Here is a 17,023-nt window from a genome sequence, read left to right as displayed (position 1 = left end):
CAGCCCTGTGCTAACATCTGCCAATCTTCCTCTTTTTTTGCTGAGGAAGACTGGCCCTGTGCTAACATCCTTGCCCCTCTTCCTGCACTTTATATGGGACGCTGCCACAGGATGGCTTGACAAGCGGTGCGTCGGTGCGCGCCCAGGATCCGAACCGGCGAACCCCAGGCCGCTACAGCGGAGCACACGCACTTAACCACTAAGCCACGGGGCTGGCCCCATGTACAATGGTTAACTTTATGTATCAACCTGACTGGGCTATAGGGTGCCCAGAGATTCAGTTAAACATTATCCTCAGGGTGTGTCTCTGAGGGTGCTTCTGGATGAGATTAACATTTGAATCGGTACACTGAGTAAAGCAGATTACCCTCCCCAATGTGAATGGGCTTCACCATTCTATTGTAGGCCTGAACAGAATAAAACGCTGAGTAAGGAAGAATTTGCTCTCTCTGCCTGACTGTCTTTGAGCTAGGACATCGGTCTTCTCCTGACTTCAGACTCAGACTGGAAGTTAATGCCATCAGTTCTCCCGGGTCTGCAACTTGCAGATCTTGGGACTTCCCAGCTTCCATAATTGAATGAGCCAATTTCTTATAATAAATATATCTATCTATATATTGCCTATTAATTCTGTTTTTCTAGAAAACTGATTGATACAGATTTTGGTACTGAGAAGTGGGGTGCTGCTATAACGAATACCTACAAATGTGGAAGCAGCTTTGGAACTGGATAATGGGTAGAGGCTGGAGGAGTTTTGTGGTGCATGCTAGAAAAAGCTAAGATTGTCACAAAGGAAGTGTTAAGGCAATTCTGGTGAGAGCTCAGAAAGAAAAGAGGAGAGCTGGCAAGAAAGCCCTCCATCTTAGAGAATACATAATAATCATGAACAGAATGTTAGTAGAAATATGGGTGGTAAAGGCCATTCTAATGAGGTCTCAGAAGGAAATGAGGAACATGTTATTGGACAATAGAGAAAAGGCAACCTTTGTTATAAAGTAGCAAAGAACTTGGCTGAATTGTGTACATGTTCTAGCGTCTTGTGGAAAGTAGAACTTGTGGTGATGAAATTGGATATTTAGCTCAGAAGATTTCTAAGTAAGTATTGAAGGAGCAGCCTAGTTCCTTCTGACTGTTTATAGTAAAATATGAGAAGAGAGAAACGAATTGAAGAAGGAGTTGTCAAGGAAGAAGGAAACAAAATTTAAAGATTTGGAAAATTCTCAGCCTGTCCATATTGCAAAAAATGAGAAAGCATGTTTGGAAGAGAACACCAAGGATATGGTGACCAACCATTTGGTAAGGAGATTAATATGGGTGTGAACCATGGATGTCACCAGACATCTCAACAGAAGCCAAGAATAGAGATGGGAATATACCAGCAGAAATACTGCCAGCTGGGACTAAGGGAAGAAAAGAAAATGAGACAGAATGAAGGCTGTGAACATGCATTATCCTTCAAGAAAAGGGAAGAAGGACCCCAAAGGTGATTCAGGGAAGAAGGACCCCAAAGATGATTTAGAGATCATCAGGGTTGCTATTCCCACTATAGGCCCCGAGTGCAAGGGCCGAGGGGCAAGGCTGCCTTCTACCTTGGTTTCAAAGGGTGAGGCCACCACCCAGCAGAGTGCCATGTGGGTGGGCCCTTGCAGAACGTGGTATGGGTGGCACTCCAAGGGAGCCAAAGGTGCAGGGCTGCCCCGCTGAGCTGTGCAGATGACATCACCACTCCACTAGGTCCTGAAGGCAGGACCACTACCGCAGTGGGTCCAGAGCACAGAGTATCAAACCAAAGAGGATTATTCTTGAGCCTTAAGATCTAATGGAATTTGCCTTGCTAAGTTTTGGTCTTACTTGGGGCCTGTCAAGTAAGTACTTCTTTCTTCCTTATTTCTCCCTTTGGAATGGGAATGTCTATCCTACCACTGTAGGATTTACACATTCTGGACATTGACCTCTTATCAGCTATATGATTTGCAAATATTTCTCCCACTCTGTGGGTTGCTTTTTTACTCTGTTGATTTTGTCCTTTGATGAAGAGAAGTTTTAAATTTTGATGTAATTTATCTATTTTTTGGTTGTCGTTGCTGCCTGTGAACACTGGCTTTGAAAGGTATCATAGTTTGGGCTAATTACATTAAAAGACTACATCATGCATTGCTTAACGATGGGATATGTTCTGAGAAACGCATTGTTAGCAGATTTCATTGTGCAAACATCATAGAGTGTAGTTACACAAACCTAGAAGATGGTATAGCCTACTACACGCTATACAGTACTAATCTTATGGGACCACTGTCGTATATGTGGTCCACTGATGACTGAAACGTCATTATATGGCGCCTGACTGTACCTTTAACTTATGACTTTCCCAATAAATGGCATTTGGTTAAAATAAGAGTTTATTAATGCAACATCTTTTTCATTACCTGGAACTGGCATTAGTTTTAATGACATGCTGTTTACTACTCAATTAACTACTACAAACCACAAGTGAACCCACAAACTGACAAGATGAGCTCAGGCATGCTCAGTGAAAAGACGCTAACTCCATGCTGGTTTATTCTGTGGTAAGTGATGGAGAATGTCAGAACGATCTGCAGCAGCCAAACATACAAATCAACCTCTTACATACCACTTAGCTACAAGGGGCATCCATTTAACACTTGAGAGAAGTTTCTTTGCTTTGAGTCAGACTAAAGCAATTAGATTTAGGAATAGCTTGGGAAACACACTGAATATAAGAAATTACAACAGGTAAGTAAATTTTGATTTTTTTAAATGGGTGCTACTAGATTGTTCTTTATTTCTTATTTCTATAAATGATTCTTTTTTTGTGTGAATAGAAGCCTACAAAAGTCCTCTGCTAGTCATATTAATGATTTATTGCCAACAACTTTTTTATTTATTTATTTTTTTGAGGAAGATCAGCCCTGAGCTAATATCCATGCTAACCCTCCTCTTTTGGCTGAGGAAGACCGGCTCTGAGCTAACATCTATCGCCAATCCTCCTCCTTTTTTTTTTTTCCCCCAAAGCCCCAGTAGATAGTTGCATGCCATAGTTGTACATCCTTCTAGTTGCTGTATGTGGGACACGGCCTCAGCATGGCCGGACAAGCAGTGCGTCGGTGCGCGCCCGGGATCCGAACCTGGGCTGCCAGTAGCGGAGCGCACGCACTTAACCGCTAAGCCACAGGGCCAGCCCAACCAACAACTTTATTTTATTTTTTTTAAAGATTTTATTTATTCATTTTTTCCCCCCAAAGCCCCAGTAGATAGTTGTATGTCATAGCTGCACATCCTTCCAGTTGCTGTATGTGGGACGCGGCCTCAGCATGGCCCGAGAAGCGGTGCGTTGGTGCGCGCCCGGGATCCGAACCCGGGCCGCCAGCAGCGGAGCGCGCGTACCTAACCGCTAAGCCACAGGGCTGGCCCCCAACAACTTTAAAAACAGAGATCTTTATGGTCCTTAAAGGCTTGACAACTCAGCGTTATAAATAAGAGAATAGACTTGCATTGCCTCATCATTATATAATTTTTTGGAACAACAATTAACCCAGTAGATACTAAGTCAATATGTAAAGCTTGAAATTAACCCAGAGATCTTTAAATTTGGCCTACTAGAAAATTTAAGAATCCTTTGGAATCTTTTTTTCATTCTAATGGGAATAAGGTTATGATGACTCTGGTAAGCATTCAGCTAAAATTTCTTTTGGGTTTCTCTCTCTTAGCCCTACACAAAAGAATGACACTGCACTGTCACATCTTCCCTAAGAGACAGGTAGAAATTAAGCTTTAAGTCAAAATTTTTGTGATAACCAAGACAGGAAAAATATTGCCAATAACCTCAGTTACTGATGAAAAAAACTATTTTTATATTGTTCTAGTTAACAAGACTAAAGTATACATCAACAAATACCTGATAATTCATCATTAAGGAAGCATTCCCTTTAGCCAGCTTCTCCACAATGAGCATGCTTATTGTATCCTTTCTCTGTATCCTCCAGAATGGCTCATGTGATTGGAGTTCAGGGGACATAAGTTTGGTAACATTTAAATGACCATTCAGAACTTACCAAGACTGTTTCTTGTGAGAGGGAGTTGACTTAAAAAAAACATTTAAAAAAACAAATGTTATTATATACTTCCTAGAGGTCTTTTATAATTTTTTTCTTTTAATGGCAGCAGATATTGGTACCCTTATAACAACATGCCCACTATTCCATGAGAGGGAGAAAAAAAAAGTTTCATTGTATTTTAAAGGATTAGGTAAGTTAAAAAAAAGTTTAATTATATTTTAAAGAATTAGGTAAAGTACTCAGTATATCCTTTGTACTTAGGAAGTGAAATATTAACCAACCTGTAAGCATTGCCAAAATCTATCAAAATGAATGACAAACATAAGCACAAAATAGAAAGCTGAAATGTTCTTCAGTTGTTATCTTCCTAAAAGGTAAAGAAATTTTGTTTTTTTATTACCCAAGATAGTTCTGGAGACTTGGGTCTAAACTGGGCCAATATTGACCTTTTTGCATTTTTTTAAAAGCAATCTACCATTATGTATGTATGTATGTCTACAACATAATGCAATCTACCATTTTAATCTTTCTGAGTCAGTAATTGGATTCCTAAAGCAATCCCATTTTGAGAGACCAATTAAGCATCTTGGAAAACCAGGATAAGCTAATCTGACAAAACTGAGAAAGAATTAGAGAAAAAACGTTAACTCCAGAAATGCTATAGGATATAACAAGCAAACATACCTCCTGGGCTGTGAGCGGCATTCCTCTTCCCCACTGTCTGCCTCCTGTATAGACATGAAAATGAGAAAAAATAACTTAAAACCTGAAGTCTCATATCACAATATCAACAATGCAATTTTACTAAGCTTTACATGTAGGAATATCTCATTCATGCCGTGCACTTGAACTAAATTCTCTCCATAAAAAGTGACTTCAACCAACCTCGGAGGTTGATATATATCAATAGGATTTATTCCTGAAGGAAACGTCAACAATAGTCTTCAAACAAATTTTATTGATAATGAAGTGCTAATAATTAAAAGAATTACCTCTGAAAACCAACTGAAGATGTTATGTTACTGGTAGGCTACTTCAAATTCAAAATGAGTGGGCATTCTGACTACCACCACCAAATCTCATCAAGATGACCAATGAATAACTTAATCAATGAGCACCACTTCACAAAGTGCTCGTGATCAAATCACCATCACCATCAACATAATGGCTACTACTTACTATTTATCACATGCCAGGCACCTTTCTCAACACTTTAAGTACATTGTCCTATTTATTCTTATAAACTCAGAAGGTTGATGGTACCATATTTTTCACTGATTCTAACACACACATACCTTAGGATAAATGTCTACAATCAATGTGATAAAAAAAAAAGCATTGATTCATAGTTTAATTGCAATATTTATTTTTTCTTAGTGGCACATAAAATAATTGAGGGTGTTATGGCAATTTAGACTCAATGGAATATGAATATTTTACAGATGAAGAAACTGAAATTCACAAAAAGGAAAGAAGTAAGCTGCCCAAGGAAACTCATATGGTGAAGCCAGAATTAAAACTGATAAAATATTGCCTCCCAACATGCTGAAAAAACATATAATTTACCCCTCCCTGGCCTAGGTTAGGAATCATTATATGTTAAGATATTATACAGATCTTCATGGAGATAAGAATAGTGACATGAAGGAAAAGTGAGAAAAGATGAGAGAAGTAATGACACTGAGGTGCTTTTTCTTTAAATTTCCTCCCTGACATTTTATATTTGCTCTCTGGTCACTGTTGCCCTATTTGGCAAACAAATAATAGTAGGAGAAAAATAATCTCAAACAGTATGTATACCTCCTGCTGATGAGCCAGCTACATTTTCAAGTTTATGGAACCATCCCCATTCACCTCTACATCATTCTGTCTCCATTCCTGGGCAGCCACAGCCAGCTCTATAATGTTTATTCCCATTTTATTGTCATTATTGATTTCAGGCATGTCTATTATTTTCCACAAAGGGAAGAACACAACAAAGATTCTACCTGCACTGGGAGGACAGGTCAAGTGCATTACATTCTTTGCCTATAGGAGAGGTTTTAGTTAAGTATGTCCGTTAGGGACTGAAAAGAAATGTGTTAAAAGAAAAACAACTGATGGTCTCTAGAATCAATAGTCAGAACCTGGAACGTTTGCAGGAATGAAAATGAAAAGACTCACATAAGTGGGCTGGCCCAGTGGCAAAATGGTTAAGTTCAGCGCGCTCTGCTTCAGCGGCCCAGGGCTCATGGGTTCAGATCTCAGGTGTGGACCTACACACCGCTCATCAAGCCATGCTGTGGCGGTGACCCACATACAAAATAGAGGAAGATTGCCACAGATGTTAGCTCAGGGCCAACCTTCCTCACCAAAAAAAAAAGGACTCAGATAAGCAAATGTAAATATTACATTTTTGGGCCCAGGGGAACCAAAATAAATAGAAATAATTTCCTGGAATCTCATTTAACAAATAGTGCTTCATTATTGTTATTACTGGTTAATAGTTCTCAACTTTTGATGTATTCGTCTCATATTTTTTAATTGTATGAAAATTAAATAATAAAGGATATATTTAAAATATATGTAAGTTTTGAAGCTCAATAATAAAATGAATACCTGTGAATACCATTCCACTTAAGAGCTACAGTACTACCAATACCTTTGCATCTACCTATTTGCTTCTTCCCTATCTCCCATTCCTTTCTCCCAAGATGTGACTACTCTGTTGAATTTTAAGTTTATAATTTTCTTGCTTTCACTCTACTATAAAAAATTTCAAACATACAGAAAAGTTGAAAGATCTTATAGTGAACCTGTATATCCACCAACTGGATTCTACCATTAATATTTTCTGTACTTGCTTTATTACATATCTATTCATCTCTCTGCCCATCCATCAATCCATCTTATTTTTTGATGCATTTTATAGTGGGTTATAGATATCAGGATACTTGCCCTTAAATTCATATAATTAATTAGAATTCAGTATTACAGTTCTTTAGCTCTTTTTAAAGTAAAGTTTATATACAATGAAATGCACAAATTTTAAGTGCATCATTCAATGAGTTTTGACAAATATATACATCTGTGTAACCCAAACTTCTATCAAGAAATGGAACATTTCTATCACCTCGGAAATTTTTCTCGTGCCCCTTGTCAGTCAATATCTCACACCACCACCCCCGGAGGTAACCATTGTTCTGATTTTTCTTCCACTACATTTTTTTCCATCAAAAATTAGTACATAGCATATGACTCCATTTATATGACTCCACTGCTCATATAAATGAGATCATACAGTATATACTCTTTTATGTGAGGCTTCTTTCACTCATCATTATGTTTTTTGAGATTCATCCGTGTTGTTGCACGTAACAGGAGAGCTCATTACTTTTTACTCCTAAGGATTCCATTGTATGAATATACCAGTTTGTTTATTCATCTCCTATTGATATATATGTCTGGGATGTTTGAGTTTTTATCTATTATGTATAAAGCTGTTATATGAGCGTTCTTTTGTGTTTTTTTTGGTGGACATATGTTTTTGTTTCTCTTGGGTAATGGAATAGATGCATGTATAGTTTTATAGGAAATTTCCAGGGCTTTTTCCAAAGTGCTTGTACCACTTTACATTCTTATCAACATATAAGAGTTGCAATTGAAGTCTAATTAGCAATTTTTTTCTTCAATGGTTATTGTTTTCTGTGTCCTCAGAAATTTTTGCCTACCCTTTACTCACAAAGATATTCTACCATATTTTCTTATAAAAGCTTTATGATTTTATATATAAGGTCTATGATCTACCCTGAATAAATATTTGTATATGGTGTGAGGTGAGGAGGTTCATTTTTTTCCCATGTGGATATCCAGTTTTCAAGCACTATTTGTTGAAAAGACTTTCCTTTCCCCTTTGGATTACTTGGCTTCTTTGTAAAACATCAAATGACAGTTTAGTGAGGTCTACTTCTGGGTTCTTTATTCTGTTCCATTGATCTATTTGTCAATCTCTATGCCAGTACCACACCATCCTGATTACTGTAGTTTATAGTAAGTTTTGAAGGAAATATAAATCCTCTAACTAGATTCTTCTTTTTCACAATTGTTTTATCTTCTAGTAAGACTTTTTGCCTTGAAATCCACTTTACCTGATATTAATATAGCCACTCTAGACGTATGCTCACTGATTGCAAGGTCTATTTTTCAACCTCTTTATATTTTAAAGAATGTCTTTTATAGACAGAATATAGTTGGAGCTTGCTTTATTTTACCATTGTGATGATCTTTGCCTTTTAATTGTAGTGTTTAATCCATTAACATTTAATGTAATTATTGATATAGTTAGATTTGGGTCTACCACGTTGCTATTTATTTTCCATTTGTCCCCTATATTTTTATTCCTCTATTCCTCCTTTTCTGCCTTCTTTTGTATTATTTGAGTATTTTTCAGAATTTCATTTTAATTTACCTATTGGTTCTACCTCTTTGCATTTTTTCTTTTACTCCATTGTTTTTTTAAAAACTACATATGTCTATATTCTTAAACAATACATTATTTAGTTTTGATTGTTTGGGGGCTTTAAAAATTATGTTATACTATATGTAGTCTTCCCAAAATGCTTTTAAAAAACTAAATATTATACTAACAAGATTCATCCACTTATTACATATAGCTATAGTTCATTCATTTTTACTGGGGTAAAAGATTGCATTATACGAATATATCAAAGTTTATTCATTCTACTTAGACTAGATTGTTTCTAATTTTTGGTGACATCAACCATGCTGCTATAAACATTGTTGTATATATCTTTTGGTCTACATGCACAAGAGTATCAACAGGATATATACCTAAGAGTGGAATTGCAGTCATAGAGTAAAGGTTCAAATTTACAAGATAGTGCCAAATTATTTTCCAAAATGGTTGTGCTGATTTATACTCCCACCAGGAAGAAAAGAGAGTTTCAGTTGATCCAAATCCTAGCCAACACTTGGAATCATCAATTTTCATTTTTTTGTCAATCTAGTGTTATATCTCATTAAGGTCTTAATTTGGTTTGCCTTGATTACTAATAAGGTTGAGCACCCTTTTATATTTTTATGGGCTATTACTACCTTCATACCCTTCCCCGCATACCTAAAATGAGCAGATCAAAAGAGGAATAATTCAAATTATTTTCAGCTCTTTGAGAATTGTGATGAGAGTATGCAGAGAAGTAAAAAGCAAAATACCCTTAATGCTTCCTTAGAGAGCATAGCCAAAACCAGTTACATCTACAGAGGTGAACTAACATTTATAGAGCATCACTATGGGCCAAGTACTTTATATGTTATTTTATTTAATGTGCACCACAACCCTATGGGACTTGCTCAAGGTCACAAAGCCAAGAGACGGTATAGTCAGGATCTGAACTCAGGTCTATCTTTCTTCTATAACCAGCTGCCTCTAAACTAAGAATCTGACTTTGATACCTATATACTAATATAGGGGGTAGGGAGGAAGCTGCAAAAGAAAGCACATCTTTTTTCATGGCTTATAATAAAATAATATCCTTTGTCATCTTTCTTCTATGACTTCTACACTTTAAAATAGTGCCTAAGGAGTGTAAAATTCGTTTCGCGCACACACACACAAACAAATCCAAAAAACAAAAACAAGTCAGAGAATTGTTTCTAACACAAGAGCCCCAAATGACTTTTTTCTTTCTTTCTTAGGTTACTGTTATGATGGTCAGGCCAATGAATGATTTGCTTCCTTTTCAGTTTACTTAGAAAAAGAAACTTAAAAAATAAAAACAGAAACTCAGTATATTAAGGCATTGTAGGCCCTAGGTAAAATGGATTTAAAAAGAATGAAGAAAATGTTCAATTATGTTTATTTCAATAGAATCCACTGCCAAAAATGCAAAGATACGACATTGTTTATTCAACAGGAGTAACTATTGGGTAATACAGCTATCCTGAACAGTGGCATTTAGATGGTAGCTAAAGGTAGAATGCTTACCAAGCTATTCTGACAAGTGCATACACCAGATATAACCACCTACCTTGTCAAGTAACTTCACATATGTTAGTGAAAAAAATGCCAAATAGTTGATCTGCTCAGAACATTAGAATTTTACCAAGAGAAAAGTGTCGAGATAGCTCTTAGTTTCTTCTTAGTGAACAGAATAATTGCTGCTGTGTAAGGAGGAGAACTAATTAATTAAATGACTAAATACATGTTTGTTGGCTTTTTTTAAATATTCCAGAGTCCTATTGTTAAATAGTTTTTATTTAAAGAGTATAATTACTTCTTGATATTCTTAAGAAAAATTTGACCTATAAACAATATGATGTGAGATTCTAAATGTGCATTTAATTTTAGAGTATTCAGGAACCATTAAGAATGAACTGAAAGATTAACGCATTCTCATTAATCTACTTAATACCTGAGTATAACTTACTTAAGTTGCTAAGTGAAAGATGTCTGGAAAAATGTAAGCACTCAAGTCATATTTGCTGAGAAATAGGCTAGGAAGAGCCTTGAAAAACACTGGGCATCTATGTTAAGCAATACTTTCCCAAACCTTAATGTTCAAGATTCTTTATACTTTCCATAGGCTCCGATCTAAGTGGACTCACCCATCATACTTCAAAGGTACCTATTAACTTCCTTTGTCCACACTGTTTCATCAACCTGGAAGGCCCCTCTCCTCTCTCCAGTATCCTTTCCCACCCCTTCAAAGCTGGTTTCAAAAGCCAGGAGTTCATGACATTTCTTTTATCACCTAACTGATAGGCCGTCTGTCTCCCTCTAAACCTGGCAGTTACTGTGCAGCTTTCTGGTGGCACTACCCCGTTCTCTTTCTGGGTTACAATTGGGAGTTGTCACTGGACGTCTTTTGTCTACAATCCTTATTCTACTTTAAAAATTTATTTAATATGTACAACTTAACTCACCCACCTGCGATAATTTCAGAGTTGCTATGCTGTCTTTTCTATCACCAGAGATTCAACTCCTTGAGAATACTTGGTTTTAAAAAGCAACAAGTCTTACTGTGTTCTGAACCTGTCACATCTGACAAGCATGCAATATGGAAACTTCACAAGTCACTGGCTCTTTTTTTTTTTTTTAAAGATTTTATTTATTTATTTATTTTCCCCCAAAGCCCCAGTAGATAGCTGTATGTTGCAGTTGCACATCCTTCCAGTTGCTGTATGTGGGACGCGGCCCCAGCATGGCCGGAGAAGCAGTGTGTCGGTGCGCGTCCGGGATCCGAACCCGGGCCGCCAGCAGCGGAGCGTGCGCACCCAAGCGCCAAGCCATGGGGCCGGCCCATAAGTCACTGGTTCTTAACTCTGGCTCCCTTTGGAACTTTTTTAATAACAAAAATCTCCAGGCCTCTATGCCTACCCAGACTAGGGAAACTAAAGAAAAAATAAGCAAGTGGGACTTTATCAGAGTAAAGAGCTTCTACAAGACAAATGAAACCAGAATCGAAATGAACAGACCACCCACCAGCTGGGAGAAAATATTTGCAAAACATGTATCTGACAAGAGGTTAATCGCCATAATATATAAAGAACTCACACAACAAAAAAACAAACAACCCGGTCAAAAAATGGGCAGAGGAAATGAACAGACTCTTCTCCCAAGAAGATATACAGATGGCCAACAGGCACATGAAAACATGTTCAACATCACTAATTATCAGGGAAAAGCAAATCAAAACAACACTAAGATATCACCTCACGCCCGTTAGAATGGCTATAATCACCAAGACAAAAAACAACAAATGTTGGAGAGGATGTGGAGAAACAGGAACCCTCATATACAGTTGGTGGGAATGCAAACTGGTGCAGCCTCTATGGAAAACGGTATGGAGATTCCTCAGAAAACTAAAAATAGAAAAACCCTATGATCCAGCTATCCCACTACTGGGAATCTATACAATGAACACCCTTATGTTCACTGCAGCACTATTCACTATAGCCAAGAAGTAGAAGCAACCCAAGTGTCCCTCGACTGATGATAGGATCAAGACAATGTAGTATATATATACAATGGAATACTACTCAGCCATAAAAAAAGACAAAATCGTCCCACTTGCAACAACAATGATGGACCTGGAGGGTATTATGTTAAGTGAAATAAGGCAGAAAGAGAAAGACAAACACCATATGATCTCACTCATATGTGTATTATAAACCAACACATGGACAGAGAAAACTGCATTGTGATTACCAGGGGCAATGGGGATAGGGGGTGGGCACAAGGGGTGAAGGGAGACATGTATATGGTGATAGACAAACAAAAATGTACAACCAAAAATTTCACAATGTTATAAATTATTAAAACATCAATTAAAAAAAAAAGCTAAAAAAAAAAAAGTCTCCAGGCCTCATGCCTACAGATCTTGATTCCTTAGCTCTGAGGTGGGGCCAATGGTGTGTTGGAGCTGGTTAATACAGGCTCATGACAGCCAATTAGATTTTTGGAAATCTTGTGGGACTCACATTGGTAGCTTGAAATTGGCCACAGTGGGAGCATTTACCAGGAAAATCAGCAAATGCTACAAGTCAGCCCCTACACAGAGAACAGGTTTCTAAACATTGACCAGTATACCATGAGGAGCAGGGCCTAAGAACTTGTACATTTAAAAAGCTCCATACATAACTGACAAGCATTTAAGATTGAAAACCTTTGTCTTAAAGATTTGGAAAAACATCAAAACGCCCAGGGTACACATAGCTACCACTCCCTCAAGGTAACTGTGCTAGGTATGAGGGAGATCAGTGATGATGGGAACTCAGCTCTCCAAAAAACATCTATTGTCTCCCTTCCTAGACTGGAAGCTCTGTAAGGGTAGGACTATGTTTGTATAGTGGCAGTCACACAGAAGATGCTCGGTATGTATTAGATGAATTAATAAATACTGTCCAAGGTATCATAACCAATAAGTGGCAAAATTAGGAATAAACTTTAGGCTAATTTCAATATACCATGTGCATCATCTCCATTAAATTATTGCTCATATCCTCGGTTTATCAATCCAAGATCAGTGCTTAAATATAGGGTAGAGAGCAAGCAGCATTCATCATGAGATAACAAGACTCTGCCTCTGTGCCACTCTCTGGTTCTCCATAATTTAAAATCTTTTCATAACTATTATCTCATTTGAACCACCCTGGGATAAATGCTGCACAGGTATGATCAGAGACTTATTTTTCAGCTGAAGAAACTGCCTCATAAAAGTGAGATAATTTGCTCAAAGTAACCGAGGAGTAAGCAGCAGAGTCAGGATTCTGTCTGGTAAGGTTGAATATACCTTCTGCCAGAACAAGCTGTTCCTCTTGCATTAAAGAAATACTCCAGGTGCCCTGATAGGGGCCTGCTCCTAAGACCTTGTCTTTGAGTTATCTCTCTGTCCAGATTCTGTTCCCTTCTACTCAAGTGAAACTCCACATTCCACTCTTTGAAGACCCCACATGTGGTCCATTTCTTTCATTGTAGCCTGAGCCATCAATATAGACATATGGTCTTATGTTCAGCCAGGATACAGCGGTACAACTGTACTAATTGTTTAAACACTGAAATACTTCTATACTGGATGGCAAACAGTGGCTGCCTAGAGCCTCTCTGAATGTTCCACGATCCAGCGACAAACAGGTTAATGTCTGGCACAGCAGAGGATTTACAGGTCTTGTTCCTGCCTATTCTGATTGGGTGATAGCTGTGCCATACTAGTTGCTAAATATTTTGAATATCACCTCTACTTATAGCAACATCTTTTCTGTTCTCTAAAACTCTTAACTCTGATCTTAACTTCACCCTAGAGATAGTGCCTGTATGCCCCTTTTGCCTGTATCATCTGTTCTCTTCTTTGTGTGTCCTACTAGCTACACCCCAATTGCTTAGCCTGGCTTCTGGTTTTAGTACCAGTCCTCTGCTACACATGATCACCATGCCTCCACAAGGAATTTAAACTACAAAAGTCACTGATAACATCTAGGGGAGGCTAAATTAAATCTGCTTATGCTTCTCTTAATATTAAACATTTGAATTGTTTATGGATATAAAGAATTAGACTATGATCAAAGTTACAACTTGAAACATTATTCAGAAATAAGGCCAAAGAACACATGCAGAAGGGTAATGAAACAACATTGATGACTTACCAAATATTACTAAACTAACAGCATGATTGTTTTGAAATTTTCCAAAGTCATTTTCAAACTAAGGAGTTGATAAATATTGTTAATGGCTCTGACCAAAAAGAAATTAGAATATTTAAGACATAGATGTACTGCTGACAGGTTTGATTAGGGGGAAATGCATTGCTGTTGTTAATATTCATATTTAAATCTAGAAAATTAGCTTTTCTGCCATCAACAGGGGAAAAGATAGAGTCAGGATACTGGACATCTTTGAATGGCAAATAACTAACATATTCACTGAGAGCTGCTAGAGTCCACAGGGGACAAAAAGAAGCGTGAGACAGTACATACTCAAGGAGTTTATCTGCCTGAAGAGATAAGGCTGTTACATTTGAAAAGTTTTTCCAACAAGTACAGTGTAAATGTATGGCACAGGAAGTACATTTCACAGGAGTTCAGAAAAGAGCTATCACTATGGGTACAGTATTCACAGAAACAAGTGAGCTTTGAGTTCAATCTTGAAGGAGGAGGAAGATCTGAAGAGGCAGAGACACTGACAGGGCATTTGAGACGTGCAAATGGAAAGAACAAAAGGAATACATTTGACACTTTTGGGGTGACGGTGGGCTGTAAAGATAAGTTGCAGAGGGCCAGGGTCTAGACCTGATCCTATGGGGAAGCCAGGGAAGGTGTTTAATAGCATCTTAGAAAATGGAATAGGGGCCGGCCTGTGGTGTAGCAGTTAAGTGCGCGCACTCTGCTGCTGGTGGCCCACGTTCGGACCGCGGGAGCGCACCAAGGCACCGCCTGTCAGGCCATGCTGTGGGGGCGTCCCATATAAAGTGGAGGAAGACGGGCACGGATGTTAGCCCAGGGCCAGTCTTCCTTCTCAAAAAGAGGAGGATTGGCATGGATGTTAGCTCAGGGCTGATCTTCCTCACACACACACAAAAAGGAATAAAATTATAAATATGTTGCTTTGGTGGTAATAAAAACTTCTTTAAGGAAACAGAAGCTAAAATTTGGAAGCCAATCAAGAAAAATGAGGTACTTTTCCTATAGCCAAAAAGACACTGGTTAATTTAACCACAGATCTCCACTAGAGGGCAGAGAAGTCAAAGCTTACATTGTGGTTGAATGGCAGAAACAGGACATCCACAGAAAAGACTTAGAGAAAACATCATATGCTGTTTAAAGACGATTTTCACTGCCTTCAACCTTGGACAGAACCTTTAGCTAGCAGATAAATCTTTCACAGAATAGTTTTCTGTGGTATAAAATGCTTCGCAATTGCAAAATGGAAAAGTTAGACTTTGGGAATCTGGTTTATCTGACAGGCACATGGGCAAACGTACCCGGAATGCCAACAGCAGCACTCATCACTGGCTACCTTAACTCAATCTTCCCTACCCATCTCAGGCACATCCTAACCAGCACTCAAGCTAACAATGTGTATACTATCCGGACCATGATTTCAATCTAGGTTCTCCTTTTGGTCAACTGGGGAAATGCCTAGTCTTAAGGACTCATATCCCTTAAAGTCAGAGTAAGGTGAGGCCACCAGACAGAGGTTCTTCTATGTGCATTTGACTCAGCAGGCTGAGGAGCTGTCATATGGGGTGCTGATAGGAGTCCTCAGGTCTCACTAACTGGGACACAGCATGAATACTAACATCTAAATAAAAAGGTTGAGAATTTCATCAAACTTTTGAGATGCTAAGGCTAGATTTTGCAAAGTACCATAAACATTTTTTCTGTTTTGATCTCTTGCAAAATGTCTGTCATTAAAGATGCAAGGGCAATCCTATTTAGTCAGTTGATTTTCTGTCATTAGCTGGAAGTAGTTTTCCTCTACTCTTGATCAATGCTAGTTTCACAAGCATTTTCTTTCTCCTCGAAAAATGACAACATTTAGTTTCTTACAAAATGAACAACGTTTAGTTTCAGATATTAGGTACTTCAATTGCAAGTGAATTTTCCTATACTGAAATTCTTGTAGTATCTCCAACAAGCCAGGCCATCTTGTCTCTCAGACTTTGCTATACTCTTCCCTCTGCCTAGAATACACTTCATTCCCCTCTTTCCTTGACTACTTCTCCTTTTCTCCTGAGGCCTTCATTGATGCCTCTGAGACTGAGTTCCACGCTCTTTCCAAGTACAACCCCAAAGTTCTCTAGCGTAGTGCTTCTCACACTGCCTGTTTACTTGTTGGTCTCCACACTATAAGCTTGAAGGCAGAAACTGTATCTTAATCACTGCTGCATTCCCAGAATCCAGCAAGGCTCGATAAATATTTGTTGAGTGAATAACTAATGTAAAAGGAAGGCCAAGTATAATGGGACAGATCCTTCAACCAAGGTGCCCCATTTTCTATAATGCTGTAGATTCAGTCTTCAAACATTATTTCCTATATATAATTTAAATACAAAAATGTTGTAATAATTCCTAGCACAAGAATATTCATAGCCATACCAATCCCATATTTTCACACGGTCAGTCATTTTAGAGACTTGCACAACAGCACTCTGATAGAAACAAAGATGGATGGGGCAATGTTGTCAATAATAGTCATAAATTAGTGAAGTAAATCATCCTCCTCTTCTTTTAGGAGTGGGTTCTATTTATTTTATTTTAGATCATCATATCTAGCAATCTTTTCCTTTATAGCTTCTCTTTTTTTACTTGAATATTTAAATAAGTTTCCTAAAAAAATAGCTTATTAATTCATCTATAATTTGTTGTGGTATATGACTCAAGATAGAGCAATATAACTTTATTTTTTCTCCAAATAGTGAATCGGTTATTGCAGCACTATTTGGTTCTTGATC

At 37.8% G+C, this 17,023-nt stretch overlaps 1 protein-coding gene across 4 annotated transcripts in view; it reads right to left on the bottom strand.

The window, feature by feature from the left end:
• SSH2 (slingshot protein phosphatase 2) overlaps positions 1-17,023 on the bottom strand; it is a 250,320-nt gene that overhangs the window by 141,724 nt on the left and 91,573 nt on the right. For all 4 annotated transcript variants that reach the window (XM_058560186.1, XM_058560180.1, XM_058560182.1 and 1 more), the window contains one exon: positions 4,761-4,804. In XM_058560186.1, coding sequence (XP_058416169.1) covers positions 4,761-4,804 — 44 coding nt within the window. The remainder of the gene's footprint in view (positions 1-4,760; positions 4,805-17,023) is intronic.

The sequence above is a fragment of the Diceros bicornis genome, chromosome 18, assembly GCF_020826845.1.
Source record: "Diceros bicornis minor isolate mBicDic1 chromosome 18, mDicBic1.mat.cur, whole genome shotgun sequence".
NCBI classification, from domain to species: Eukaryota; Metazoa; Chordata; class Mammalia; order Perissodactyla; family Rhinocerotidae; genus Diceros; species Diceros bicornis.
Note: the sequence above shows the minus strand (reverse complement) of the source record. Positions and strands in the feature narration are given on the sequence as shown.